Source organism: Rana temporaria, chromosome 10, assembly GCF_905171775.1.
Source record: "Rana temporaria chromosome 10, aRanTem1.1, whole genome shotgun sequence".
NCBI classification, from domain to species: domain Eukaryota; kingdom Metazoa; phylum Chordata; class Amphibia; order Anura; family Ranidae; genus Rana; species Rana temporaria.
The window spans coordinates 5,672,671-5,700,170 of NC_053498.1; the positions used below are offsets into that span (position 1 = coordinate 5,672,671).

At 44.2% G+C, this 27,500-nt stretch overlaps 2 protein-coding genes across 2 annotated transcripts in view; one reads left to right on the forward strand and one right to left on the reverse strand.

The window, feature by feature from the left end:
• The window catches only part of LOC120916221 (FXYD domain-containing ion transport regulator 6-like), a 12,359-nt gene extending 6,663 nt beyond the window's left edge, over window positions 1-5,696 (forward strand). Inside the window, exons 5-6 of the mRNA XM_040327081.1 lie at window positions 3,445-3,488; window positions 4,719-5,696. Of these exons, the coding sequence (XP_040183015.1) occupies window positions 3,445-3,488; window positions 4,719-4,745 (71 nt within the window). The 3' untranslated portion in view covers window positions 4,746-5,696. The remainder of the gene's footprint in view (window positions 1-3,444; window positions 3,489-4,718) is intronic.
• A 4,109-nt stretch (window positions 5,697-9,805) lies between these two features.
• Window positions 9,806-27,500, reverse strand: part of LOC120916222 (leucine-rich glioma-inactivated protein 1-like) — a 32,290-nt gene continuing 14,595 nt past the window's right edge. Inside the window, exons 4-9 of the mRNA XM_040327083.1 lie at window positions 26,602-26,673; window positions 26,282-26,353; window positions 23,786-23,857; window positions 20,153-20,331; window positions 16,805-16,969; window positions 9,806-12,886 (exon numbers count right to left, since the gene is read on the reverse strand). Coding sequence (XP_040183017.1) covers window positions 12,024-12,886; window positions 16,805-16,969; window positions 20,153-20,331; window positions 23,786-23,857; window positions 26,282-26,353; window positions 26,602-26,673 — 1,423 coding nt within the window. The 3' untranslated portion in view covers window positions 9,806-12,023. The remainder of the gene's footprint in view (window positions 12,887-16,804; window positions 16,970-20,152; window positions 20,332-23,785; window positions 23,858-26,281; window positions 26,354-26,601; window positions 26,674-27,500) is intronic.

Sequence of the window (27,500 nt, forward strand, 5' to 3'; positions counted from 1 at the left end):
GCGTGTAGGGCGTCGGCATCCTTACTAAGGATGCGGCTTCACAGCCTGTCTCCTATTGTGCATGCGCGAGTCGCTCTGCGCGTTCTGAATGATCCTTGCTGTCTTCTGGGACCTGTCTGTCTCCCAGAAGGCGGGGAAGGGGGGGAAGTAGGAGAGGCCGGAGGAGGATCCAGACATTGCGTAGTTCGCCATTCATCAAAACCGCATTAAAAAAATTTTGGTGCCAATGTAGAAAAATGCATTGTTTTTGATCGATATCAGTGGTCTCCAAACTGTGGCCCGAGGGCCGGATGCGGCCCTTTACTTGCATTTGTTCGGCCCTTACGGCACTATCCCTACCACTGACACCGACCAGTGCCGGCCCAAGACATTGTGCTGCCTGGGACCAAGAATGAAATGCTGCCTCCCCCTCAAAAAAAAATCACGCCCACCAAAAGGCCCCCACATTCATTATTTTATATCATGATAACTAAGAGGACGTGTCATGGCTCTATACATGTATAAAGGAGTATAAAGAGGACCTGTCATGGCTCTATACATGTATAGGAGTATAAAGGGGACCTGTCATGGCTCTATACATGTATATAGGAGTATAAAGAGGACCTGTCATGGTTCTATACATGTATAGGAGTATAAAGAGGACCTGTCATGGCTCTATACATGTATAGGAGTATAAAGAGGACCTGTCATGGCTCTATACATGTATATAGGAGTGTAAAAGGACGTGTCATGTCTCTATACATGTATATAGGAATATAAAGAGGACCTGTCATGGCTCTATACATGTATAGGAGTATAAAGAGGACCTGTCATGGCTCTATACATGTATAGGAGTATAAAGAGGACCTGTCATGGCTCTATACATGTATATAGGAGTATAAAGAGGACCTGTCATGGCTCTATACATGTATAGGAGTATAAAGAGGACCTGTCATGGCTCTATACATGTATATAGGAGTATAAAGAGGACCTGTCATGTCTCTATACATGTATATAGGAGTATAAAGAGGACCTGTCATGGCTCTATACATGTATAGGAGTATAAAGAGGACCCGTCATGGCTCTATACATGTATAGGAGTATAAAGAGGACCCGTCATGGCTCTATACATGTATATAGGAGTATAAAGAGGACCTGTCATGGCTCTATACATGTATATAGGAGTATAAAAGGACCTGTCATGTCTCTATACATGTATATAGGAGTATAAAAGGACCTGTCAGGGCTCTATACATGTATATAGGAGTATAAAAGGACCTGTCAGGGCTCTATACATGTATATAGGAGTATAAAGAGGACCTGTCATGGCTCTATACATGTATATAGGAGTATAAAGAGGACCTGTCATGGCTCTATACATGTATATAGGAGTATAAAGAGGACCTGTCATGGCTCTATACATGTATAGGAGTATAAAGAGGACCTGTCATGTCTCTATACATGTATATAGGAGTATAAAGAGGACCTGTCATGTCTCTATACATGTATATAGGAGTATAAAGAGGACCTGTCATGTCTATATTCATGTATATAGGAGTATAAAGAGGACCTGTCATGTCTCTATACATGTATATAGGAATATAAAGAGGACCTGTCATGGCTCTATACATGTATATAGGAGTATAAAGAGGACCTGTCATGGCTCTATACATGTATATAGGAGTATAAAGAGGACCTGTCATGGCTCTATACATGTATAGGAGTATAAAGAGGACCCGTCATGGCTCTATACATGTATATAGGAGTATAAAGAGGACCTGTCATGGCTCTATACATGTATATAGGAGTATAAAAGGACCTGTCAGGGCTCTATACATGTATATAGGAGTATAAAAGGACCTGTCAGGGCTCTATACATGTGTATAGGAGTGTAAAAGGACGTGTCATGGCTCTATACATGTATATAGGAGTATAACGAGGACCTGTCATGGCTCTATACATGTATAAAGGAGTATAAAGAGGACCTGTCATGTCTCTATACATGTATATAGGAGTATAAAGAGGACCTGTCATGTCTATATTCATGTATATAGGAGTATAAAGAGGACCTGTCATGTCTCTATACATGTATAGGAGTATAAAGAGGACCTGTCATGGCTCTATACATGTATATAGGAATATAAAGAGGACCTGTCATGGCTCTATACATGTATATAGGAGTATAAAGAGGACCTGTCATGGCTCTATACATGTATATAGGAGTATAAAGAGGACCTGTCATGGCCCTATACATGTATAGGAGTATAAAGAGGACCCGTCATGGCTCTATACATGTATATAGGAGTATAAAGAGGACCTGTCATGGCTCTATACATGTATATAGGAGTATAAAAGGACCTGTCAGGGCTCTATACATGTATATAGGAGTATAAAAGGACCTGTCAGGGCTCTATACATGTATATAGAAATGTTCTGCCCACCCGCTCCTGTCACCACTAACAGCAGTGGCGCCTGACTGCTCCCCCCCTCTGCGAGTGTCCTCACAGGCAGCCCGGCGCCGCGCTCCTCACATGCAGGCGGAACTGGCGGGCGTCAGTATGCCGCCCCCCTAAAAGTGCTGCCTGGTACCCGTGGTACCACCCGGTCCCATCAAAGGGCCGGCCCTGACACCGACAATGGAGCACCATTTCTCCCACTGGGAGGGCCTCCCTATGAGCACTATTCCTCCCCTAATACCAGATGCTTACTCCCACTGATGCCAGGAAAATCTCCACTCCCGCTGACCAAGGTCTGGCCCTTCTAGAGTCTGAAGGACAATAAACCGTCCCTTTGTGTAGAATGTTTGGAGACCCCTGGTGTATATTCTCTACAATTCGAATGTGTGAATGCAGAAAATACCACATTATGGCCACTAGATGGCAACAAGGAGCTTACTTATTTCCTAAGTCAATGCCATCTAGTGCCCATAAGGCAGTATTTTTTGCACACACAGATTATTTTCCCCCATGAAAGCAAAATGATTGGGTTTCTTCATCAAAACTGAATGGAAAACTGTTCTTTGGGAATGGGGGAAAAAAAATTATATTCTTGGGCTATTTTCTCTGCAGATTAAATGTGCGAATGGGACAAAAATGTGAACGATACTGCATTATGGCCACTAGATGGTGCTGACTATCATTGGAAACATGTAAGCTCCTCTGCACCATCTAGTGGCCATAATGTGGTATTTGCTGATTTTTGGTGATCCAACCCCCTTTAGCTGCTGTGTAGTTTGGTGTTTTGTAGTGATTTTTGTTTCGCCCACATCCGTTACCAAAACACCTTCAATGAATGGCGGAGAATGATTGCCGACTGATGGATCTGCATGGTGTCGGCTACACAGTACAATGTAGTACAGCAAGGAATTACATATGACCAAAGCATTGCTTAATACCGATAACATTACAAGGTACCAATTGCACCCTAAGAGGACGATACGCTGACCTGTTTCCTCCATCTTTGCAGCTGATCTCAACATTTGGAAGAGGAAGAAAAGCGCATCAGCAGAGGTAGATTATCCTTCATTCTTCTAATCTTTGGCTCTGACTGGCTATTGAGATTTGTTTGGTTTACTGTCACACCCCACTATATCACCAAAAGTATGTACACCCCCCTTCCCTTCTAAATTATGGAGTTCAGATGTTCCCAGTGAATGGTACTGGTAATACGACATTGTAGACAATGTTGTATTAATAATACCCTTCACTGGGAACATGGTGGGATAGAAAAGGGCCTTCACTTGGGGTAACAGTTTGAAGACCCTTTTTGTTCCACCATGACTGTGCCCCTTTGTACAAAGCCAGCTCCATAAAGACATGATGTGTCCAGTTGGGTGTGGAGGAACTCCAGTGTCCTGCACAGAGTTTCGACCTCAACCCTACTGAACATCTTTGGACCTCAACCCTTATTTTCCATTCAAAGGGCTCCATACTACTGACCATGGGAAGGGGGGGGGGTAAATCTATATTAATGTCCATGAGGAGGACCTCCAAAATAATGTATATTGGGAAGCCCCATATTAGTGGCCCACGTGGAGGCCAACTTCATAAAAAAATGTCCATGGGTGGAGGCTCCATGATAATTGGCTATGGAAAGGGAAGGGGACTCTAAATGAATGTCCATGGAGTGGTTCTATATTAGTGGCTATTTGGGGGGACTTGATATTAATGGGGGGGTCCATAATAATGACCATGGTGGATCATAATATCCATTGGTGGTGGGTGCTATATTGATGACCATTGGAAGGGTGGCAACTTTATATATTTATGCCCATGAGGAGGACCTCCATATTAATGTCTATTGGGAAGCCCCATATAAATGTCCCACGTGGAGGCAAACTTCATATAAAAGTCCATGGGTGGGGGCTCCATTAAATGTACTATACTATGGGAAGGGGGGTCAACTCTATATTAATGTCCATATTAGTGACCATTGGGGGGGGGACTTGATATTAATAGGGGTCCATAATAATGACCATGGTGGATCATAATGTCCATTGGTGGTGGACTCCATATTTAATGGCCATGGTTTTGGAATTGGATCTCCAACAAGCTTGCATAGATGTGATGGTTGGTTGTCCATAGATGTGATGGTTGGTTGTCCATGGGCGTTTGGCCATGTTGTGTATATTTTGGATACAAATGAATGGGAAGTAATCTCCTGAGGAAAAGTGTGCAGTTTCGGTTGGTGTTCGGTGTCCCTCTTATCTCACCCAATCACTTTTTTTTTACACTTTTTAGGTTGCAGTGGAAGGAAAGACCTGCTAGGACCTCCTTATTGGGACAGATATAACGAAGACCCCACTGAACGTTCTGTAAGACTCCTCCCCGTATTCCGGCCCGGTGAATGTCGCACCAGCGACGCTCAATGGACAAATGGCTTTGGCTGAGTCGAATGCGGACGCGCAGATTTAGGAAGTTCGCAAGAAGTACGTTTCTGCTATCGTGTTCTCTGATGGTTTTAGGGGCTCTGGAGGACTCCATGGCTTCCGGTGGGAAATACACAAGATTTCCTTGTTGTGACAGGGGGGCGGAAGGTAAACCGGAATGGTGCCTCTGTGTGAGCATCCCATAAGACAGCAGATGCGGCAGACCGGTAAACATGTTGACGCCATTTCAATAGTCAATTTACAATCTTTGAAAGGCTTCAGGATACTCCCTGGTGATCCTGCCATGAAGGACCTTGCTTAGGCACTTCCTTTTTATAGGGCGACAACAGTTGGCATCTGCTATGCAAGCAACTATGTAAAGTCCGTATACGGTCCATATCAAGATAGGTTGCCAGGGGTTACCCCTGCTTGATGAAAGACTTGACTTGTCATACGGGGGAAGCCTGCTGCTTCTGCCCATAGCCTAGTTGTGATGTTTAGCCTTTGGCTTCAAGTATGTATATCAAGAAAATCAGCCCCACAGGTTTTGGTTAAAGTTCCTCCTACTGGCAATACAATGTCCTTCAGAGCTACCAAAATTACGTAAAATGAGGACTTTCCTGAACTAGCCAATCACAGGACACCCGGATAGAAAAGTTATTAAGGTTGCAGATATAAATGAATGGAAAAGAATATATATTTGGTAGGAGAACTGATCCATAAAAATTCTTGGTAGATCCATTTGTTGTATTTATGTATTGCTATTTGACATGTACTTTCCTGCACTAGCCAATTTGTTGGGTTGGGTTCCAGTGGTCTATAAAAAAAATAAAAAAAAATGAATAACTTGTGTTTCCTATTCAGTTCTATATCTTCAGGGCAAGCGTTTCGTTGAGTTAGATGCGCGGTACACGAGACTTGATGTGACTTTGCGCACTACTCTAAAATGTCCACAAGGTGGCAGCATTCTCTATTTATTCAAGTTGGACATTTCTAAAACCGTATTAATGGCCATGGAAAGGGCAACGACTGTGATTTGGGGGGGCAGGACAAGTGGAATTTGGTAACTCCATATTTAAGTCTATGGCTCCATAATGATAGCCAGGGCAGCAAATCTGCATTAATGTCCATGGAGATTAATGTAGAACCAACTTCTAATCTCCATGGACATTAATGTAGAGCCAATCTCCATGGACATTAATGTAGAGCCAATCTCCATGGACATTGATGTAGAGCCAATCTCCATGGACATGTAGAGCCAACTTCCAATCCCCATGGGGATTGGACGTTGGCTCTACCTTAATGTCCATGGAGATTTGAAATTGGCTCCACATTCATGTCCATGGAGTTAATGTGGAGCCAACTTCCAATCTCCATGGACATTAAGGTAGAGCCAATGTCCAATCCCCATGGGGATTGGAAGTTGGCTCTACCTTAATGTCCATACAGATTGGCTCTACATGTCCATGGAGATTGGCTCTACCTTAATGTCCGTGGAGATTGGAAGTTGGCCCCACATTAATGTCCATGGGGATTGGACGTTGGCTCTACCTTAATGTCCATGGAGTTAATGTGGAGCCAACTTCCAATCTCCACGGACATTAAGGTAGAGCCAACGTCCAATCCCCATGGGGATTGGAAGTTGGCTCTACCTTAATGTCCATGGAGATTGGCTCTACCTTAATGTCCATGGAGATTGGCTCTACTTTAATGTCCATGGAGATTGGCTCTACCCTAATGTCCATGGAGATTGGCTCTACCTTAATGTCCATGGAGATTGGCTCTACCTTAATGTCCATGGAGATTGGCTCTACCTTAATGTCCATGGAGATTGGCTCTACCTTAATGTCCATGGAGATTGGCTCTACCTTAATGTCCATGGAGATTGGCTCTACCTTAATGTCCATGGAGATTGGCTCTACCTTAATGTCCATGGAGATTGGCTCTACCTTAATGTCCTTGGAGATTGGCTCTACATGTCCGTGGAGATTGGAAGTTGGCTCCACATTAATGTCCGTGGAGATTGGAAGTTGGCTCCACATTAATGTCCATGAGCAGAGGGGAACTATTAATGTTCATGAGGGAGCCTCTATATTAGTGTACATTGGGTGTGGTGAAATCCATATTAATGGTCGTAGTTTTGGAATGGGATGTCCACAGATGTTTGGCCATGTTGTTGTACGAGTTTTGGATATAGTAGATTGTACATTGCCATGGAAAGGGCAGGGCAACTGCATATTAATGACTGTGATTTGGGGGGCAGGACAAATGGATTTTGGCAACTCCATATTTAACCACTTCCCACCCAAGGACGTCCTATGAGGGGGGATCCATATTGATGGTCATAGGTTTTGGAATGGGATGTCCGCAGATGGTTCAGTCACGTTGTGTAGATTTTTGGATAGAGCAGATTGTAAAATTCTGACTGTGTGCAATACTCTAAAAGTGTCCACAAGATGGCAGCATTCTCCATTTATTCCAGTTGGAAATTTTGTAAAATTGGGGATTTTTTTTTTCCCACTGTAGATTTTCCTGATGGTAAAAGCGCAAGCCCCCTGGTGCAATATAAATATAAAAAAAACCTTTAAATGTATATGTAAAGGGACCATAACCCCCCTTTTGTAATATTAGTTGTGAAATTATTTTTGGTTCCTTCAAAACATTTGTATTTTTTTTATTTAAAAACTGAAAGCAAAATTTAGAGTGATATTGATACCTAGAGTAGATCTAAACTGTATGACATTCATGCTTCATGTATCAAAGGATGGTCATGTCTCCCCCAATCCCAGTGCTGCTGATCACCTGCAGCCACTTCCTGTCTCCTGGAGGGGTAAGGGCCACAGACTGACCTGGGGGGGTTGCCATACTGTTTGCCACCCCCCCAAACATGTTTTTCCACTAGCTGAGACTTTTAATGCGACTTTGATGTCCAAAGTTACATGACAAGCCACACAGGTTTGCATGGGGCCGGACATTCCCGGCCAGGACAAGTACTGTCGGTGAGAAAAGCAGCAATGTGGTGGCCTTCTTTGGGGGCTTCAGATCATCTCTGGGGGGGTTGGCTGTGTCAATTTTATTCCGGGACACTGTATTGTCCTGGAATGAAGTATCCCCGGACAGACCTGCAAAATGCGGGGACTGTCCCGGGCAATCAAGGGACACTTGGTCACCCTAGCGGGATGGGACATGCATTAGAAGATGTCCTAAAGTGGAGTTCCACCCTAAAAACAAAAAAAAAATTATTTACTTGCATGTGGCTGTTACTAGGCAGATTTCGTAATCTGCCTAGTTCCTAGTCCACGGTGGTTCAACTTCCTGTCCTAAGACCCCATTGCCTCCTGGGAAATGATGACACTAATTTCCCAGGAGTCTCTTGGCCTAAAAATCTCAGCATGCACCTCTCTAGGGAAATCCAGGAACTGGGCTTCTCGTGCCCACAGCTAACATGGAAACGGCCACAAGATCGCTGAGCAGATATCAGGTAAGTGATTACACTGTTTTATGTACCGATCGTGTTTTTTTTTTTAAATTGTAAAAGAATATTGAATGTAATGTATTGTGGATTGCAAAAAAAAAACAACCTATGCCCGGAATCCCTCTTAACCACTTCAATACCGCACATAGACATATGACGTCCACAAAGGGGATCTCTTATCCCGGGTGGACGTCATATGACGTCCTGTACTTTGTGCGGTGATATCTGAATGATGCTTACAGCTAGAGGCATCATTCAGATATCATTGTTTTCCAGGCGATCCTGCGCACCACAAGTATGATCATAGCGCCGCTTGATCGTTCTTATAGGCGGCAGGAGGGGACACCCCCCCCCTCCTCCCGTCGCCATCCGGTGCTTCTCTGGGCTCTCCCGGGCCATCGGGGGGCCCGGAGAAAGAATCGCATAGCGCCGGATAGGAAGCATAGAGATGACTGGTGACCAGATGGTCACCAGTCATCTCTATGACTGTCGGAGGCCCGGGCGCGATGTGATGACGTCACGCCTGGGTAGCGGAGTGTAAACAAAGCCGCAATTGCGGCTAGTAAGCATGAGATCGGTGAATTTTTTTTCACGATCGCATGCTTTCCAGCCTGGAGGAGAGATGTGGAGGTCTTATTAACCCCGCCTCTCTCGTTAAAGAGGACCTGTCACACACCATTCCTATTACAAGGGATGTTTACATTCCTTGTAATAGGTAAAAAAGTGATAAAAAAAATGTAAAAAAAGTGTAAAAAATAAATAAATGAAGTAAAATAAAAACATTTTTTTTTTTTAAAACCCCCCCCTGTCCCCAGTAGCTCGCACACGCAAGTCCCGCCCACGTATGTAAACGTCGTTTAAACCACATATGTGAGGTATCGCCGCGTGCGTTAGAGCGTGTGCAACAATTCTTGCACTAGACCTCCTCTGTAACTCTAAACTGGTAACCTGTAATTTTTTTTCAAACTGTCGCCTATAGAGATTTTTAAGTAACAAAGTTTGGCGCCATTTCATGAGTGTGCGCAATCTTAAAGCGTGACATGTTAGGTATCTATTTACTCGGCGTAACATCATCTTTCATATTTTACAAAAAAATTGGGCTAACTTTACTGTTTTGTTATTTTTTTATTAATAATGAAACCATTTTTTTTTTTTTTTAAAAGGCGTTTGAAAAATTATTGCGCAAATACCGTGCAAGATAAAAAGTTGCAATGGCAGTCATTTTATTTTCTAGGGTGTCTGCTAAAAAATATATATATAATGTTTGGGGGTTCTGAGTAATTTTCTAGCAAAAGAATGATGATTTGTACATGTAGGAGAGAAGTCCCAGAATAGGCCCGGTATGGAGGTGGGTATAAAAGCCCGGTATTGAAGGGGTTAATGTCGCTGGTGGGATCCGAGTCTATACCTACACCTGCCAACAATCCAGACCTTGTATATGGGACTTTTTAGCTAAAACACCATTTATGATTCCGGACACAAAAGAATCTAAAAGTTGATACTTTATTTACACAAATGTATCTGTAGAGTTGTAGGGTTTGGTCTGGGTGGAGACCCATGTTGAAGGAGGTTTAATATTATTAATACAATATAATAATAGCACCTTCATACAAGCCCTATGAATGTGGCTTCAGATTTTAGTACCAGTCAGAATGTAACAGTGAAAAGATTGCAACATTATTCAGAATATGAAAAGTACAAAACAATTGTAAAAAAATGTGTCCATTCCTTGTGGTTATGTTTTTAATATTAGTTCTATTAACCAGTCGCTTTTCATTTCCAAAAGGTTTAAAGTTATGGTTGAGTGAGATCCTCCTTACCCTATGGCAGTCCTTAAGGTTATGGTTGAGTAATGTCCTCCTGACCCCCATCACAGTCCATAGGGTCAGGAGGACGTTACCCAACCATAACCTTAAGGACTGCAATTGGGTCAGTAAGACGTTGCCCAACCATAAACTTACCACAATCCTTAAGGTTGGGGGTCAGGAAAACCTTACCCAACCCTAATCATAGTCCTTGAGGTTATGGTTGGGTAACATCCTCCTAACACCATAACCATCCATAGGGTCGGGATAAACTCACCCAGCTATACCCTTAAGGACTACAATGGGGCCGGAACAACATTACCCAACCATAACCTTACCACAATCCTTAAGGTTATGGCAGGGTAAGGTTATCCTAACCCCCCATCACAGTCCTTGAGGATATGATTGGATGAGGTCATCCTGATCACCATTACAGCCCTCGAGGTTATGGTTGGGTAAATTCCTCCTGACCTTATTGCACAACTTAAGGTTATGGCTGGGTAAGGTCTTCTTGACCCCTGATCACGCTCCACAGGGTCAGGAGGACCTCGCTCAGCCATAACCTTAAGGACTGCAATTGGGTTAGTAAGACGTTACCAAACCATAAACTTACCACGATCCTTAAGGTTGGGGGTCAAGAAAACCTTAACCTCAAGGACTATAATGGAGGTCAGGAGCACATTACCCAATCATTTTCTCAAGGACTTTGATTAGGGTTGGGTATGATTGGGTAATGTGCTCCTGACCTCCATTACAGTCCTTGAGGTTACGGTTGGGTAAATTCTTCCTGAATAGGTTTTTTATTGCAAACCTTAAGGTTACAGCTGGATAAGGTCTTCCTAAACCCCAATCATAGTCCTTGAGGTTATGGTTGGGTAAGGTCCTCCTAACACATCACTAAGCTATAACCTTAAGGACTGCAATGGGATCGGAACGACATTACCCAACCATAAACTTGCCACAATCCTTAAGGTTATGGCAGGGTACGGTCATCCTGACCCCCTCATCACAGTCCTTGGACATGATTGGGTGAGGTCACCCTGATCACCATTACAGTCCTCAAGGTTTGTGATAGGGTCAGGTGGAATTTACCCAACCATAACCTTGAGGACTGTAATGGAGATCAGGAGGACCTTACCCAATCATATCCTCAAGGACTGTGATGGAGAGGTCAGGATGACCTTACCGTCTGCCATAACCTTAAGGATTGTGGTAGGGTTATGGTTGGGTAATGTCGTTTCGGCCCCATTGCAGTCCTTAAGGTTATAGCTGGGTGAGATCCTCCTGACCCTATGGACAGTTATGGTGTTAGGAGGACGTTGCCTAACCATAACCTCAAGGACTATGATTGGGGTTTAGGAAGACCTTACCTTAAGGTTTGCAATAGGGTCAGGAGGAGTTTACCCAACCATAACCTTAAGGTTATAGCTGGGTAAGGTTTTTCTAACCCCCATCACAGTCCTTGAGGTTATGATTGGGTGATGTCCTACTGAACCCTTAACAGCTCATAGGGTAAGGAGGTCCTTGCCCAGCCATAACCTTAAGGGGCTGCAATGGGGTTGGACAGACATTACCCAACCATAACCTTATCACAGTCCTTAAGGGTATGAGCTGGGTAAGGTCCTCCCACCCCCCCCATCAAACTCCCTGAACTTATGCTTGGGTGATCTCCTCCTGACCCCATTGCATTCCTTGATTTTGAGTCTTAAGATTTGAGCTTACTGTAATGAAGTGAAGCAAATTGTTATTCTTTAGAAAATGAGGTTCTTTTCGGTGTCTTTTATATTGAGTTAAAACAGTGCCTTTGGTTTTCATCATAGTGGTCGTGCGATGGCTTGTATCTCCAGTTGGAGGACTTGGCTTTTCCATCTTGCTTGGCTCGTTCGTCCGGACAAGCTCATATTGAATTGTCTTTCTCTATGTACTCGTAAACCACCGTGTCCCCTCCGAAGCTTGCCACGAAAATAAAATCCCTCCCCCGCACGCGCACCGTGGTTAAAGCTCTGGCCTCCAACACTTTGAATTCCTGCATGGGCACCAAAGGCCCAGAGGATCCTTCCTTGTCATTGGTCTCCTCAACTTCCCAGTGTTTCCATTTTTCGAGCTGGTATATCCAGGCGTAGCCGTAGTCATTGCCCAGGAGAGCGTGCCAATGTAGACCGAGGAGAAGAGGTTGGAAGACATGGGAACCTCGGGACGGCAGCTGCTGCAACTGTTTAAACATGGAGCCGTCCCACCTAACCAAAGAAGAGTCTCCCATGTACCTCACCAGGCAAGCGAACACCCCGTCCTCGGCATCGGTAAAGTGTTTGACGGCGTAGACGTCCCAGGCTTCCGGAATATCGGTGAGGCGTACCAAGCGCTTGTTCTCAAAGCGATATACTAGAGGCCTCTGGGAGCCGCTACTCATGATCAGATGTGGGGAACCCGAGAGCATCAGGGGTTCGGCGTCCGTGTCGCGGTGCCAGCGAGGCAGCTGCTGCTGTGGGTAGAAGCCCACGCCGTTCCATCGGTAAAGGGTGCTGGCGCCAGACTTGGCGCTGTCCGCGATGATGAAGTAGAGGTCCCCTTCGGTGGACGTGAAGCTCTCGAGGTCGTTGGGCTTGCGGATGTCTGTAAAGTGCTGAAAAGGACGAAAGGCTGTCGGGCTTCCGGGAGAGAGGTCTCGGCGGTAGACGTAAGTGCCGCCGAATAACTGCGCCACCACAACGAATAGCTGCTTGCCAATCACCAAAGGCAAGCAGGAGACCACCGCAATACCTGCACCATGGAAACAAAGATGGAAGGGAAATTGTAAAATCCACAGCAACTCAACACTTACCACTCTACAGCCTGACAGAGATTGGAACCCTTCCCCCGATTTATCCAAAATGATCTAAAACTTGAACTGGAGTTGAGCTTTTAAGACGGCCGTCTTGGGGCCGCTTCCCACCGTCTTGGGGCCGCTTCCCACCACGCTTTTGTGATTCGGGTGCGTTTTTCATACGTTTAATTCGTTTTTTCCAGTGATGCGACTTTGATCTTATACACTGGCTAGTGTGACCTAAATCCTTTCCCTTTTTACTTTCTGGGTGTCGTGTGTGCCATTCAGAGCTTTCCAAGCTTCAAAATTTCCAAAAGCTCAGAATTTCCAAAGCTTCAAATGCTCTGAAATTCCGGAGCTTTGGAAATTCTGAGCTTTCGGAAATTCTAAGCTTTCGAAGCTTCGGAAATTCTAAGCTTTCGAAGCTTCGGAAATTCTAAGCTTTCGAAGCTTCGGAAATTCCAAGCTTCGGAAATTCAGAGCTTTCGACAGCTCTGAATTTCCGGAGCTTCGAATTTCCGGAGCTTCGAAAACTCTGAATTTCTGAAAGCTCTGAATTTCCGGAGCTTCAAAAGCTCTGAGCTTTGGAAATTCAGAGCTTTCAAAAGCTCTGAGTTTGCGAAGCTTCAAAAGCTCTGAATTTCCGGAGCTTCGAAAGCTCTGAGCTTCGGAAATTCTAAGCTTTCAAAGCTTCGGAAATTCCAAGCTTTCGAAAGCTCTGAGTTTCCAGAGCTTCGAAAGCTCTGAGCTTCGGAAATTCCAACCTTTCGAAAGCTCTGAATTTCCGGAGCTTCGAAAGCTCTGAATTTCCGGAGCCTCGAAAGCTCTGAATTTCCGGAGCCTCGAAAGCTCTGAATTTCCGAAGCTTCGAAAGCTCTGAATTTCCGGAGCTTCGAAAGCTCTGAATTTCCGGAGCTTCGAAAGCTCTGAATTTCCGGAGCTTCGAAAGCTCTGAATTTCCGGAGCTTCGAAAGCTCTGAATTTCCGGAGATTCGAAAGCTCTGAATTTCCGAAGCTTCGAAAGCTCTGAGCTTCGGAAATTCCAAGCTTTCGAAAGCTCTGAATTTCCTGAGCTTCGAAAGCTCTGAGCTTCGGAAATTCTAAGCTTTCAAAGCTTCGGAAAATCTAAGCTTTCGAAAGCTCTGAATTTCTGGAGCTTCGAAAGCTCTGAGCTTCGGAAATTCTAAGCTTTCGAAAGCTCTGAATTTCTGGAGCTTCGAAAGCTCTGAGCTTCGGAAATTCTAAGCTTTCGAAAGCTCTGAGCTTCGAAAGCTCTGAGCTTCGGAAATTCTAAGCTTTCAAAGCTTCGGAAAATCTAAGCTTTCAAAAGCTCTGAATTTCTGGAGCTTCGAAAGCTCTGAGCTTCGGAAATTCTAAGCTTTCGAAAGCTCTGAATTTCTGGAGCTTCGAAAGCTCTGAGCTTCGGAAATTCTAAGCTTTCGAAAGCTCTGAATTTCCGGAGCTTCGAAAGCTCTGAATTTCCGGAGCTTCGGAAATTATAAGCTTTCAAAAGCTCTGAATTTCCGGAGCTTCGAAAGCTCTGAATTTCCGAATCTTCGAAAGCTCTGAATTTCCGGAGCTTCGAAAGCTCTGAATTTCCGGAGCTTCGAAAGCTCTGAATTTCCGGAGCTTCGAAAGCTCTGAATTTCCAGAGCTTCAGAAATTCTAAGCTTTCAAAGCTTAGGAAATTCCAAGCTTTCGAAAGCTCTGAATTTCCGGAGCTTCGAAAGCGCTGAATTTCCGGAGCTTCGAAAGCTCTGAATTTCCGGAGCTTCGAAGCTTTCAAAGCTTCGGAAATTCCAAGCTTTCGAAAGCTCTGAATTTCCGGAGCTTCAAAAGCTCTGAGCTTCGGAAATTCTAAGCTTTCAAAGGCTTCGGAAAATCTAAGCTTTCGAAAGCTCTGAATTTCCGGAGCTTCGAAAGCTCTGAATTTCCGGAGCTTCGAAAGCTCTGAGCTTCGGAAATGCTAAGCTTTCAAAGCTTCGGAAATTCCAAGCTTTCGAAAGCTCTGAATTTCCGGAGCTTCAAAAGCTCTGAGCTTCGGAAATTCTAAGCTTTCAAAGCTTCGGAAAATCTAAGCTTTCGAAAGCTCTGAATTTCCGGAGCTTCGAAAGCTCTGAATTTCCGGAGCTTCGAAAGCTCTGAATTTCCGGAGCTTCGAAAGCTCTGAATTTCCGGAGCTTCGAAAGCTCTGAATTTCCGGAGCTTCGAAAGCTCTGAATTTCCGGAGCTTCAAAGCTTCGGAAATTCCAAGCTTTCGAAAGCTCTGAATTTCCTGAGCTTCGAAAGCTCTGAATTTCCAGAGCTTCAAAAGCTCTGAGCTTCGGAAATTCTAAGCTTTCGAAAGCTCTGAATTTCCGGAGCTTCGAAAGCTCTGAGCTTCGGAATTTCTAAGCTTTCAAAAGCTCTAAATTTCCGGAGCTTCGAAAGCTCTGAATTTCCGGAGCTTCGAAAGCTCTGAATTTCCGGAGCTTCGAAAGCTCTGAATTTCCGGAGCTTCAAAGCTTCGGAAATTCCAAGCTTTCGAAAGCTCAGAATTTCCGGAGCTTCGAAAGCTCTGAATTTCCTGAGCTTCGAAAGCTCTGAATTTCCAGAGCTTCAAAAGCTCTGAGCTTCGGAAATTCTAAGCTTTCGAAAGCTCTGAATTTCCGGAGCTTCGAAAGCTCTGAGCTTCGGAATTTCTAAGCTTTCAAAAGCTCTAAATTTCCGGAGCTTCGAAAGCTCTGAATTTCCGGAGCTTCGAAAGCTCTGAATTTCCGGAGCTTCAAAGCTTCGGAAATTCCAAGCTTTCGAAAGCTCAGAATTTCCGGAGCTTCGAAAGCTCAGAATTTCCGGAGCTTCGAAAGCTCAGAATTTCCGGAGCTTCGAAAGCTCAGAATTTCCTGAGCTTCAAAAGCTCTGAGCTTCGGAAATTCTAAGCTTTCGAAAGCTCTGAATTTCCGGAGCTTCGAAAGCTCTGAGCTTTGGAAATTCAAAGCTTTCAAAGCTTCGGAAATTCCAAGCTTTCGAAAGCTCTGAATTTCCGGAGCTTCGAAAGCTCTGAATTTCCAGAGCTTCAAAAGCTCTGAGCTTCGGAAATGCTAAGCTTTCAAAGCTTCGGAAATTCCAAGCTTTCGAAAGCTCTGAATTTCCGGAGCTTCGAAAGCTCTGAGCTTCGGAAATTCCAAGCTTTCGAAAGCTCTGAATTTCCGGAGCTTCGAAAGCTCTGAGCTTCGGAAATTCTAAGCTTTCAAAAGCTCTGAATTTCCGGAGCTTCGAAAGCTCTGAATTTCCGGAGCTTCGAAAGCTCTGAATTTCCGAAGCTTCGAAAGCTCTGAATTTCCGAAGCTTCGAAAGCTCTGAATTTCCGAAGCTTCGAAAGCTCTGAATTTCCGAAGCTTCGAAAGCTCTGAATTTCCGAAGCTTCGAAAGCTCTGAATTTCCGAAGCTTCGAAAGCTCTGAATTTCCGAAGCTTCGAAAGCTCTGAATTTCCGAAGCTTCGAAAGCTCTGAATTTCCGAAGCTTCGAAAGCTCTGAAGTTCCGAAAGCTCCGAAAGCTTTCGAAGCTTCGGAAATTCTGAGCTTTTGAAGCTTTGGAAATTTCCCATAGACTTCTATGATATCCCGTTGTTTTGGTGCAGCTTCAAAAAGCACGCCAAAGAGGCAGCATGGACCTCTTAGAAGTCTATGGGGGATGACCGCAAAACCCACGGGGGGGGGTTGCAGCGCTTTGGAGAAAAACGCAGCGTTGGCCGTGTGAGGCCGCCATTGGTTTCCCACCAGTCCTCAGGAGGCACGGGAGAGGTGAGGTTACACTTGAGTAACGTCCTCTTCTTGTGGACCAAAAAAACTAAAAACGCAACAATACAAAGGAGACGGCGGCGGTGAAAGTTACCTTTAATGCTGTCAAAGTGTCTGAACTGATAGGCCACGTAATCCCACTCCAGGAAGGTGCAGCGTCCCTCGAACGGATGTGCGATCACCACGTACTTCTCCGACAGGAACTCAAAGGACTTCACCGACAAGGCTGGGAACTGGAAGGTCCATCTCTGGATAATGTCTACAGAACCAACAGAAAACCCCAAATTACGAAGGTACAGACTAGAGATACTAGAGGAAGATTCTGATGTCAAAGTTACATCATGCATTTTTTGGGGAGGAAGTTCAGTACTTTGAAGGGAAGAATGCCCCTTACGTTGGCGGTCAACGGGAAAAAAGCCCCTTACGTTGGCTGTCAGAATGTCCCTTACTTTGGCGGTCAACAGGAAGAATGCCCCTTACGTTGGCTGTCAGAATGTCCCTTATGTTGGCGGTCAACAGGAAGAATGTCCCTTACTTTGGCGGTCAACGGGAAGAATTCCCCTTACGTTGGCTGTCAGAATGTCCCTTACTTTGGCGGTCAACAGGAAGAATGTCCCTTGCGTTGCTGGTCAATGGGAATAATGCCCCTTACGTTGGCTGTCAGAATGTCCCTTACTTTGGCGGTCAACAGGAAGAATGCCCCTTACGTTGGCTGTCAGAATGCCCCTTACGTTGCCGGTCAACGGAAAGAATGCCCCCTTACGTTGGCGGTCAGTGGAAAGAATGTCCTTTACCTTGCCGGTTAACGGGAAGAATGCCCCTTACGTTGACGGTCAGTGGAAAGAATGTCCCTTACGTTGGTGGTCAACGGAAAGAATGCCCCTTACGTTGGCGGTCAGTGGAAAGAATGTCCCTTACGTTGGTGGTCAACGGAAAGAATGCCCCTTACGTTGGCGGTCAGTGGAAAGAATGTCCCTTACGTTGGTGGTCAACGGAAAGAATGCCCCTTACGTTGGCGGTCAGTGGAAAGAATGCCCCTTACGTTGGCTGTCAGAATGTCCCTTACTTTGGCGGTCAATGGAAAGAATGCCTCTTACGTTGGCATTTTTCCACTCAATCCAAGAACAAAAAAAATACACGGTAATCCAAATTAGACCTCTTAGGATTTCCCAGCTGTGGCCATCTTGAGTAAGGGCAGATGATTCATGTAGCATGTACTTCCTGGCACTCATCTGCCCTTAGCTCAGACATGCAGGCAGGAGGGTGTGCTTAGCTGAGAAAGCCCGTTCCTCCTCTTCCCCCAGATAAATGAAAATACAATGAAGGCTTCTGGGATGTACTGACCTCATTTTGGCCTAGGCAACTGAAGAAATGTAAAAAAAAAAAAAGCTTAAAAAAAGTACAGTGGAACCTCAGATTGCGAGTAACGCGATTAATGAGAAAGGCTCGGGAACGGAGTCTTTCTGAGGTTTGCCGAACTGTCCTTGGGCCTTTCTGGCCGTTTCTGAGGCTCTCAGGTGCCCCCACCCGCCTCTGGCCGCATGCGGTATTGCATGCCATTGAAGTCAATGCGGAACAATTTATTTTCATTTCCATTGACTTCAATGGGGAAACTCGCTTTGATATGCAAGTATTTTGGATTAACAGCATTCTCCTGGAACGGATTATTCCTCGTAATCCGAGGTGTCCCTGTAAATACAATCTACCTTCCCATCTACCTATTAATACTGGCAGTATAAGGATTAGAAATGGTTCATGTTGATTGGATGAAGGTACATTAAAGAGGAACGAAACTTTCTCGAAGAACAATCTCCTTCTAGTACAAATTATTTTCTCTCTGGAGCTCTTGGATCAGAACATTTCTACTTTGTATATTTTTAACTTACTGGCTGGTGCAGAATTCCCCTCGTTTTTTTTTGTACATTCCTAAAATATTCTGCCCCCCTATGCCGGCCATTCTCAACCCGGGGCTGCTTAGTTCTTAAACTGTAACCAACTGACCTCCCATCTGATGATGCCTGCAGGTTCCAAGGACATCACCACTTGGTAGATCTTTTTAGTTGGCATTCTTCCCCGTTGACCGCCAAAGTAAGGGACATTCTGACTGCCAACGTAAGAGGGATTCTTTCCGCTGACCGCCAACGTAAGGGACATTCTTTCCACTGACCGCCAACGTAAGGGACATTCTTTGCACTGACCGCCAACGTAAGGGACATTCTTTCCACTGACCGCCAACGCAAGGGACATTCTTTCCACTGACCGCCAACGTAAGGGACATTCTTTCCACTGACCGCCAACGTAAGGGACATTCTTTCCACTGACCGCCAACGTAAGGGACATTCTTTCCACTGACCGCCAACGTAAGGGACATTCTTTCCACTGACCGCCCAACGCAAGGGACATTCTTTCCACTGGCCGCCAACGTAAGGGACATTCTGACCGCCAACGTAAGGGACATTTTTTCCACTGATCACCAATGTAAGGGACATTAGTTAATGGGGGGAAAATGAAAAAAATATTTTGTGTACAGATTTTTGTTTTGCCAAATGTTTTTGTTATTTGAGGTTTTCGTTTTTTCAATGGGGAAACAATTTTTTTTATCCTATTTGAATTTTGGAAAATGGTTATATTCTATTCTAATTTATTCTAAATTTGAATTTCAGAAGATAGTTATATTCTCTTTTATTATTCTAATCTGTTCTATGCAAATTTATTCTATTCGAATTTTGGGAAATGGTTATATTTTTTTCTATTCTATTGTTTTGTTTTTGTTTTTGTTATCGATTCTATCCCATTCTATTCAAATTTATTTGAAATTCTAACGTCAGAAGATGGTTATATTCTATTTGAATTATATTTCAGAAGATGGTTATATTCTTTGTTTTTTTTATTCTATTGTTTTTTCTTTTATTATTCTATCCTTTTTATTTTCTATTTAATTATTTTCTATTCTGTATTATTCTCCTCAGAAATAAAAAAATAAAATACAAATTCTTGTTGTTTAATGTTTTGTGTTTGTAAGATGTTTTTGATGGCATGATTATACCATTAATGTGTGTACACGTGTATAATAATTCCCCAATAAAACTGAGATTGACTAGAAATTTATATTTGAATGCGATTAGAAAAGGATCCCAAATCGATTCGAAATTTTGTTTCATTATTTCGTTTCGGAAATCTACATACATCCGAAAATAACAAAAAATTCATCCAAAATTCGATTTGGCATGAGACAAACTAACACGCGTCTATCCTTGAGCTTAGCTTTTAAATAAACCAAATCCCCGGGGGCCCCAAGGCACATCCAGGGCCACAAGAAAAAAAATAGAAATTTAGCAATTTTGCCACAAAATCAAGTTTTCTGAAAACGTTTTGCTCTCTCGTACTTACGGCCATAAGAAGCGTGAGATTTTTAGGACAGCAGGTTTCTGCCGGTACTTACTGCCGGTGACGCAGTCAAATTCTTTTTCCGACAACCCAGTCAGGTCCCGCCCCTTCATTTTGCCCGCTTCTTGGCATGGCAGTGGGGGCCAAATGGCCACGTTTTTCCCGGGTCCGTGTACCCACTGCACCAGCCACTTGATCCGACAGTCGCAGTGTAAGGGGTTTCCACGTAGATCACTGCAGTAGAGGAGAGAGCATTCAAATTTATTTTTTGTACGGGCAGCTACATCAACATATGACTATCATTTACTTTTACTTTGGAGCCCCCTTAATCGGGTGTCCCTTATTCGGAGCCCCCCTTAATTGGGTGTCCCTTATTTGGAGCCCCCTTAATTGGGTGTCCCTTATTTGGAGGCCCCTTAATCGGGTGTCCCTTATTTGGAGCCCCCCTTAATTGGGTGTCCCTTATTTGGAGCCCCCCTTAATTGGGTGTCCCTTATTTGGAGCCCCCTTAATTGGGTGTCCCTTATTTGGAGCCCCCTTAATTGTGTGTCCCTTATTTGGAGCCCCCCTTAATTGGGTGTCCCTTATTTGGAGCCCCCTTAATTGGGTGTCCCTTATTTGCAGCCCCCTTAATCTCCCTTATTCGGAGCCCCCCTTAATCTCCCTTATTTGGAGCCCCCTTAATCGGGTGTCCTTTATTCGGAGCCCCTTAATTGGGTGTCTTATTTGGAGCCCCCTTAATCAGGGTGTCCCCTTATTTGAAGCCCCCTTATATCGGGTGTCCCTTATTCGGAGCCCCCTTAACCTCCCTTAGTTGGAGCCCCCTTAACCTCCCTTAGTTGGAGCCCCCTTAATCGGGTGTCCCTTATTTGGAGCCCCCTTAATCAGGTGTCCCTTATTTGGAGCCCCCCTTGCATCGGGTATATAGCGGTGTCTCCGCCGCCATTACAGCTTAATTTCTATTGCCGTGTTCTTCTGGTCTTCTTAAAAATGGTAGCTGGCGGAGACATTGTCTCCGACGGCCGCGGACCTCAAGAAAAAAAAATGATTTCCCGGGACCAAATAAAATCGGGAAAAGGGTCTAAGTCCCGGGAAATTCGGGACAGTTGGTAACTATGCTTCTTATGACTTTCTTTCTTCTTGTCACTCTTCCATAAAGGGCAGATTTGTGGAGAGACCACTAATAGTTGTTTTTGTGGACAGATTCTCCCCCCTGAGCTGTGCACCTCCTCCAGAGTTACCATGGGGACCTCTTGGGGGCTTATCAGAATCTGGGATTTCCATGTTTACTGCCTCTATAAACACAAATCCATCAATATTTATTCCATAAGCCCCCCCCCCCACAAAACGTCAGAGTGTACAGGTTTCCGGTTTATTTAACCACTTAAGACCCGGACCATTATGCAGCTAAAGGACCTTGCCCCTTTTTGCGATTCGGCACTGCGTCGCTTTAACTGACAATTGATCGGTCGTGCGACGTGGCTCCCAAACAAAATTGGCGTCCTCCTCCCCCCCACAAATAGAGTTTTCTTTTGGTGGTATTTGATCACCTCAGCGTTTTGTTTTTTTTGCGCTATAAACAAAAAAAGAGCGACAATTTTAAAATAAATTCAATATTTTTAACTTTTTGCTATAATATATATACTCAAAAAATATATTACTTTTTTTCCCCTCAGTTTAGGCCGATACGTATTCTTTTACATATTTTTGGTTAAAAAAAATCGCAATAAGCGTTTATTGATTGGTTTGCGCAAAAGTTATAGCATTTATAAAATAGGGGATAGTTTTATGTAATTTATTATTTTTTTTTATTTTTTTACTAGTAATGGCGGCGATCAGCGATTTTTTTCGTGACTGCGACATTATGGCGGACACATCGGACAGTGAAAAGTGCTATAAAAATGCATTGATTACTGTGAAAATGACAACGGCAGTGAAGGGGTTAACCACTAGAGGGGGCACTAAAGGGTTAAGTGTGTCCTAAGGGAGTGATTCTTACTGTAGGGGGGCGTGGCTGGATGTGTGATGTCACTGATCGTCGCTCCCTATGACAGGCTACAGACGATCACTGACGCTGCCACAGAGAAGAACGGGCAGAGGTTTGTTTACACTCACCTCTCCCCCTGTTCTTCAGCTCCTGTGACCCGATCGATGGACACCGGCAGCGATCGGGTCCCGCGGGCGCGGTCACGGAGCTTCAGACCCACGGCTGGGTTCTTAAAGGGGACGTACATGTACGCACTTGTGCCCAGCCATGCCATTCTTTCGATGTATATCGTTGTGCGGCGGTCCTTAAATGGTTAAAACCAGCAGTAATTGGAGTTTTTGATGAATTGTTGGTTTGGACACAACACTGGCAACCGAATAGAGTCCGGTGCAGGATGTTATGAGCAGAGATTTATATACTCCGCTCTAATAATAAGCCAACAAAATGGCCGCCTCCAAGCAAAAACAGCTCAGTCTTCCTGTACCGGACTTTATTCGGTTGTCGGCGTTGTGTCCAACCACCAATTCGTCAAAATCTCTAATTACTAAGGTTCTAACCACTTAAGGACCACCGCACAACGATATACATTGACAATATGGCACGACTGGGCACAAGGGCGTACAGGTACGTCCCCTTGAAGGACCCAGCCATGGGTCGCGATCGCGCTGCCGCGCTCGCGACCCAGTCCGAAGCTCCATGACCGGACCCGATCGCCGCCGGTGTCCCGCTTTTGGTCACAGGAGCTGAAGAACGGGGAGAGGTGAGTGTAATCAAACCTTCCCTGTTGTTCTCTGTGGCAGCGTCAGTGATCGTCTGTTCCCTGTCATAGGGAACGACGATCAGTGACGTCACACGTCCATCCACGCCCCCCTACAGTAAGAATCACTCCCTTAGGACACACTTAACCCTTTAGCACCACCTAGTGGTTAACCCCTTCACTGCCATTTTCATTTTCACAGTAATCAGTACATTTTTATAGCACTTTTCGCTGTGAAAATGACAATGGTCCCAAAAATGTGTCATAAGTGTCTGCCATAATGTCGCAGTCACGAACAAAATCGCTGATCGACGCCATTACTAGTAAAAAAATAAATATTAATAAAAATGCCATAAAACTATCCCCTATTTTGTAGACGCTATAAATTTTGCGCTAACCAATAAATAAACGCTTATTGCGATTTTTTTTTTACCAAAAATATGTAGAAGAATACGTATCGGCCTAAACTGAGGAAAAAAGCGTTTTTTATATATTTTTGGGGGATATTTATTACAGCAAAAAGTAAAAAACATTGAAATTTTTCAAAATTGTCGCTCTATTTTTGTTTATAGCGCAAAAAATAAAAACCGCAGAGGTGATCAAATACCACCAAAATAAAGCTCTATTTGTGGGGGGAAAAAAGACGCCAATTTTCTTTGGGAGCCACGTCGCACGACCGCGCAATTGTCAGTTAAAGTGGCGCAGTGCCGAATCGCAAAAAGGGGGCCAGGTCCTTTACCTGCATAATGGTCCGGGTCTTAACCGGTTAAAGAATCCGGAAGTGACGACGGTTGGATTTTCTGATGGGTTGGAGATACTGACGGAACAACGGCTCCAAGCAAACCCAAAATAAGAACAACATTCAACAGATAACGACAAAAAAAAAAATCATGTTCTACTTGTGTTTGTTCTGTAAAGGAAATAAAGGACTGCTGTATACATACATGTGTTTTAAGGCTGTCAGGGGCCTAAACATCCCATTCGGAAGAGACACCAGATGATTATTTGCCAAACTCCTAAATGGAGAAATTTAGGAAAATAAAGGAAAAAAAAACAAAGTTTGTTTCATCCAGACAACAAAAAAATTGTAAAAGCATTTATTAACAAATTATAGCCCTCGGGGGTTGGAGCTAATATAATGGGAGCCGGAAAAATCCATTTATTGCCATTTTAATACAATTTATGGCCTAACCTAGGCGAACCCTCTCCAAATAGTTGAATCCAGGGGTTTCCAGTGAAATAAACTGCCAATGTATCACCACAAGACTGAAAGACAAAATTGTCTAAAAGGTCTTTGTAGAACAGTTTGGTGAAGACCCCTTTTCTGTTCCACCATGACTGTGTACAAAGCCAGCTCCATAAAGACATGGTTTGGCCAGTTTGGGGTGGAGGAACGCGAGTGTCCCGCATAGTGCCCTGACCCCAACCCTACTGAACCCCTTTGGGATGAACTAGAATGATTTAGGTCTTCTCAACCAACATCTCCATAAAGCCATAGATTGACCAGTTTGGGAGTGGAGGAACTCAAGTGTCCCGTGACCTAAACCCTACTGAATTCCTTTGGGATAAATAGGAAGGAATCGGGTCTTCTAGGCCAGTGTTTCCCAACTCCAGTCCTCAAGGCACACCAACAGGTCATGTTTTCAGGATTTCCCTCAGATGAAATGGCTGTGGTAATTACTAAGGCAGTGAAACTGATCAAATTACCTGTGCACAATAATGGAAAGCCTGAAAACATGACCTGTTGGTGTGCCTTGAGGACTGGAGTTGGGAAACACTGTTCTAGACCAACATCTCCATAAAGACATAGTTTGACCTGTTTGGTGCCGAGGAACTTAAGTGTCCTCCACAGAGCCCTGACCTCAATACCTTTGGGATGAACTGGAAGGAGTCAGGTCTTTTCAACCAACATCTCCATAAAAACATGGTTTGACCAGTTTGGTGTCGAGGAACTTGAGTGCCCTGTAGAGAGCCTTGACCTCAACCCTACTCAACATCTATGGTATGAATTGGAATGAGTCAGGTCTTCTCAACCAACATCTTCATAAAAACATAGTTTGACCAGTTTGGAGTAGAGGAACTTGAGTGCCCTTTACAGAGCCCTGACCTCAACTCTACTGAATACCTTTGGGATAAATAGGAAGGAATCAGGTCTTCCAAACCAACATCTCTATAAAGACATTGTTTGACCAGTTTGGGGTGGAGGAACTGAAGTGTCCTCCACAGAGCCCTGACTACAACCCTACTGAACACCTTTGGGATGAACTGGAATGAGTCAAGTTTTCGCAACCAATATTGATTTAACCAGTTTGGTGTGGAGGAACTGAGTGTCCTGTAGAGAGCCCTGACTTAAACCCCACTGAACACCTTTGGGATGAACTGAAATGTGTCAAGTTTTCTCAACCAACATCTCCATAAAAACATAATTTGACCAGTTTGGTGTAGAGGAACTTGAGTGCCCTACAGAGCCCCGACCTCAACTCTACTGAATACCTTTGGGATAAATAGGAAGGAATCAGGTCTTCTAAACCAACATCTCCATAAAGACATAGATTGACCAGTTTGGGAGTGGAGGAACTCAAGTGTCCCGTGACCTCAACCCTACTGAATTTCTTTGGGAAAAATAGGAAGGAATCAGGTCTTCTAACAACATCTCCATAAACACATAGTTTGACCTGTTTGGTGTCAAGGAACTTGAGTGTCCTCCACAGAGCCCTGACCTCAACACCTTTGGGATGAACTGAAATGAGTCAGGTCTTCTCAAGCAACATCTCCATAAAAACATGGTTTGACCAGTTTGGTGTAGAGGAACTTGAGTGCCCTTTACAGAGCCCCGACCTCAACTCTACTGAATACCTTTGGGAGAAATAGGAAGGAATCAGGTCTTCTCAACCAACATCTCCATAAAGACATTGTTTGACCAGTTTGGGGTGGAGGACCTGGAGTGTCCTCCACAGAGCCCTGACCTCCGCCATACTGAACACCTTTGGGATGAACTGGGGTGATTTAGGTCTTCTCAACCAACATCTCCATAAAGATATGATTTGACCAGTTTGGTGTCGAGGAACTTGAGTGTCTTGTAGAGAGGCCTGACTTCAGTCCTCTATGGACTTATGGGTTTCATAAAGGCATGGTTTGTCCAAATGGATCAACTCTTGGCCTCCTATGTCCTGCGCTGACCTCATCCCTACTGAACACCTTTTGGGAGGAATTGGAATGCCAATTGTGAGCCAGGTCTTCTCATCCAGCAATCAGTACCTGACTTCACGAATGGCCCTCCAAAATTGTGTTGAACGTCTTTTTCAGAAGAACTAGAACTCCATAATAACGACCATGGTGGGTGTTGGAATGGGATGTCCAAACTCTCTCATATAGCTGTGACGGTGAGATGTCCACAAAGTGTTGGCCACATAGTTTATAGAATTATTATTGTTACTCACAGATGGATCAGAGACCGCAATCCACCAAACGCGTTTCTAGAAATTGATTTGATATTGTTGTTTTCGATGAACCTAAAAAGCAAATAAAAACATTTTACTCAAATCGAAAAACAGTACATTGCACTTTGTTTCTGAACTTTTGAACTTTCGGGGGGATTTTAAAGATTAGCAAAATTGAGAGACTTAAATTTTATCAAAATTTTGGAAAAAATGTCAAAGATTTGGAGACGACTGGCTTAGGCCATAACCTGGTCCAGGCAGAGTTCTGTACTCCTTCAATTATTTTCTACAATAAATCTTCTACTGTCTGCACCACTTACAAATATTCCAAATGCTTCAGCTTTGAAAAGGCGTTGTCTGCGATCACATCGAAGGAGCAGGAGGTGAACAACCTACAGAGAGTGAAATGTGAGATGTGAGGATCGGGAAGTACCCAGAGAATAGGAACTATAGACAATCATCACCGGAGTCTAGATAGAGGATATAGAAGAGGTGTTAAGGGGAAATAATCTATACAGTTGGATCATCCTGTGTTGTAATACAATAAACAGGTGAATGGTGAGCATTGAAGTCTATGGTTGGTTGGTTGGGGGGGGGGCTAAACCCTTATACCAGACAGAGGAAGGAGAGGAGAGTTATAGAGGAAGGAGCAGAGTCCTCCAGCAGAGTATTTCAGGAGAGGAGAGTTATAGAGGAAGGAGCAGAGTCCTCCAGCAGAGTATCTCAGGAGAGGAGAGTTATAGAGGAAGGAGCAGAGTCCTCCAGCAGAGTATTTCAGGAGAGGAGAGTCCTGGAGGAAGGAGCAGAGTATTTCAGGAGAGGAGAGTTCTGGAGGAAGAAGCAGAGTCCTCCAGCAGAGTATTTCAGGAGAGGAGAGGTATAGAGGAAGGAGCAGAGTCCTCCAGCAGAGTATTTCAGGAGAGGAGAGTTATAGAGGAAGGAGCAGAGTCCTCCAGCAGAGTATTTCAGGAGAGGAGAGTTCTGGAGGAAGGAGCAGAGTCCTCCAGCAGAGTATTTCTAGAGGAAGGAGCAGAGTCCTCCAGCAGAGTATTTCTGGAGGAATGAGCAGAGTCCTTCCTTCTCCTGAATTAGAAATGTATTGAATAATAAATGAATCTCCTTCACACTCATCACACAAATGAGAAGCACGTTTTGTACTTTGGCTTATTACAAAAATCATTAAGAAATCATTTCTCTGTAAGAGGGAAATAAATGGTGG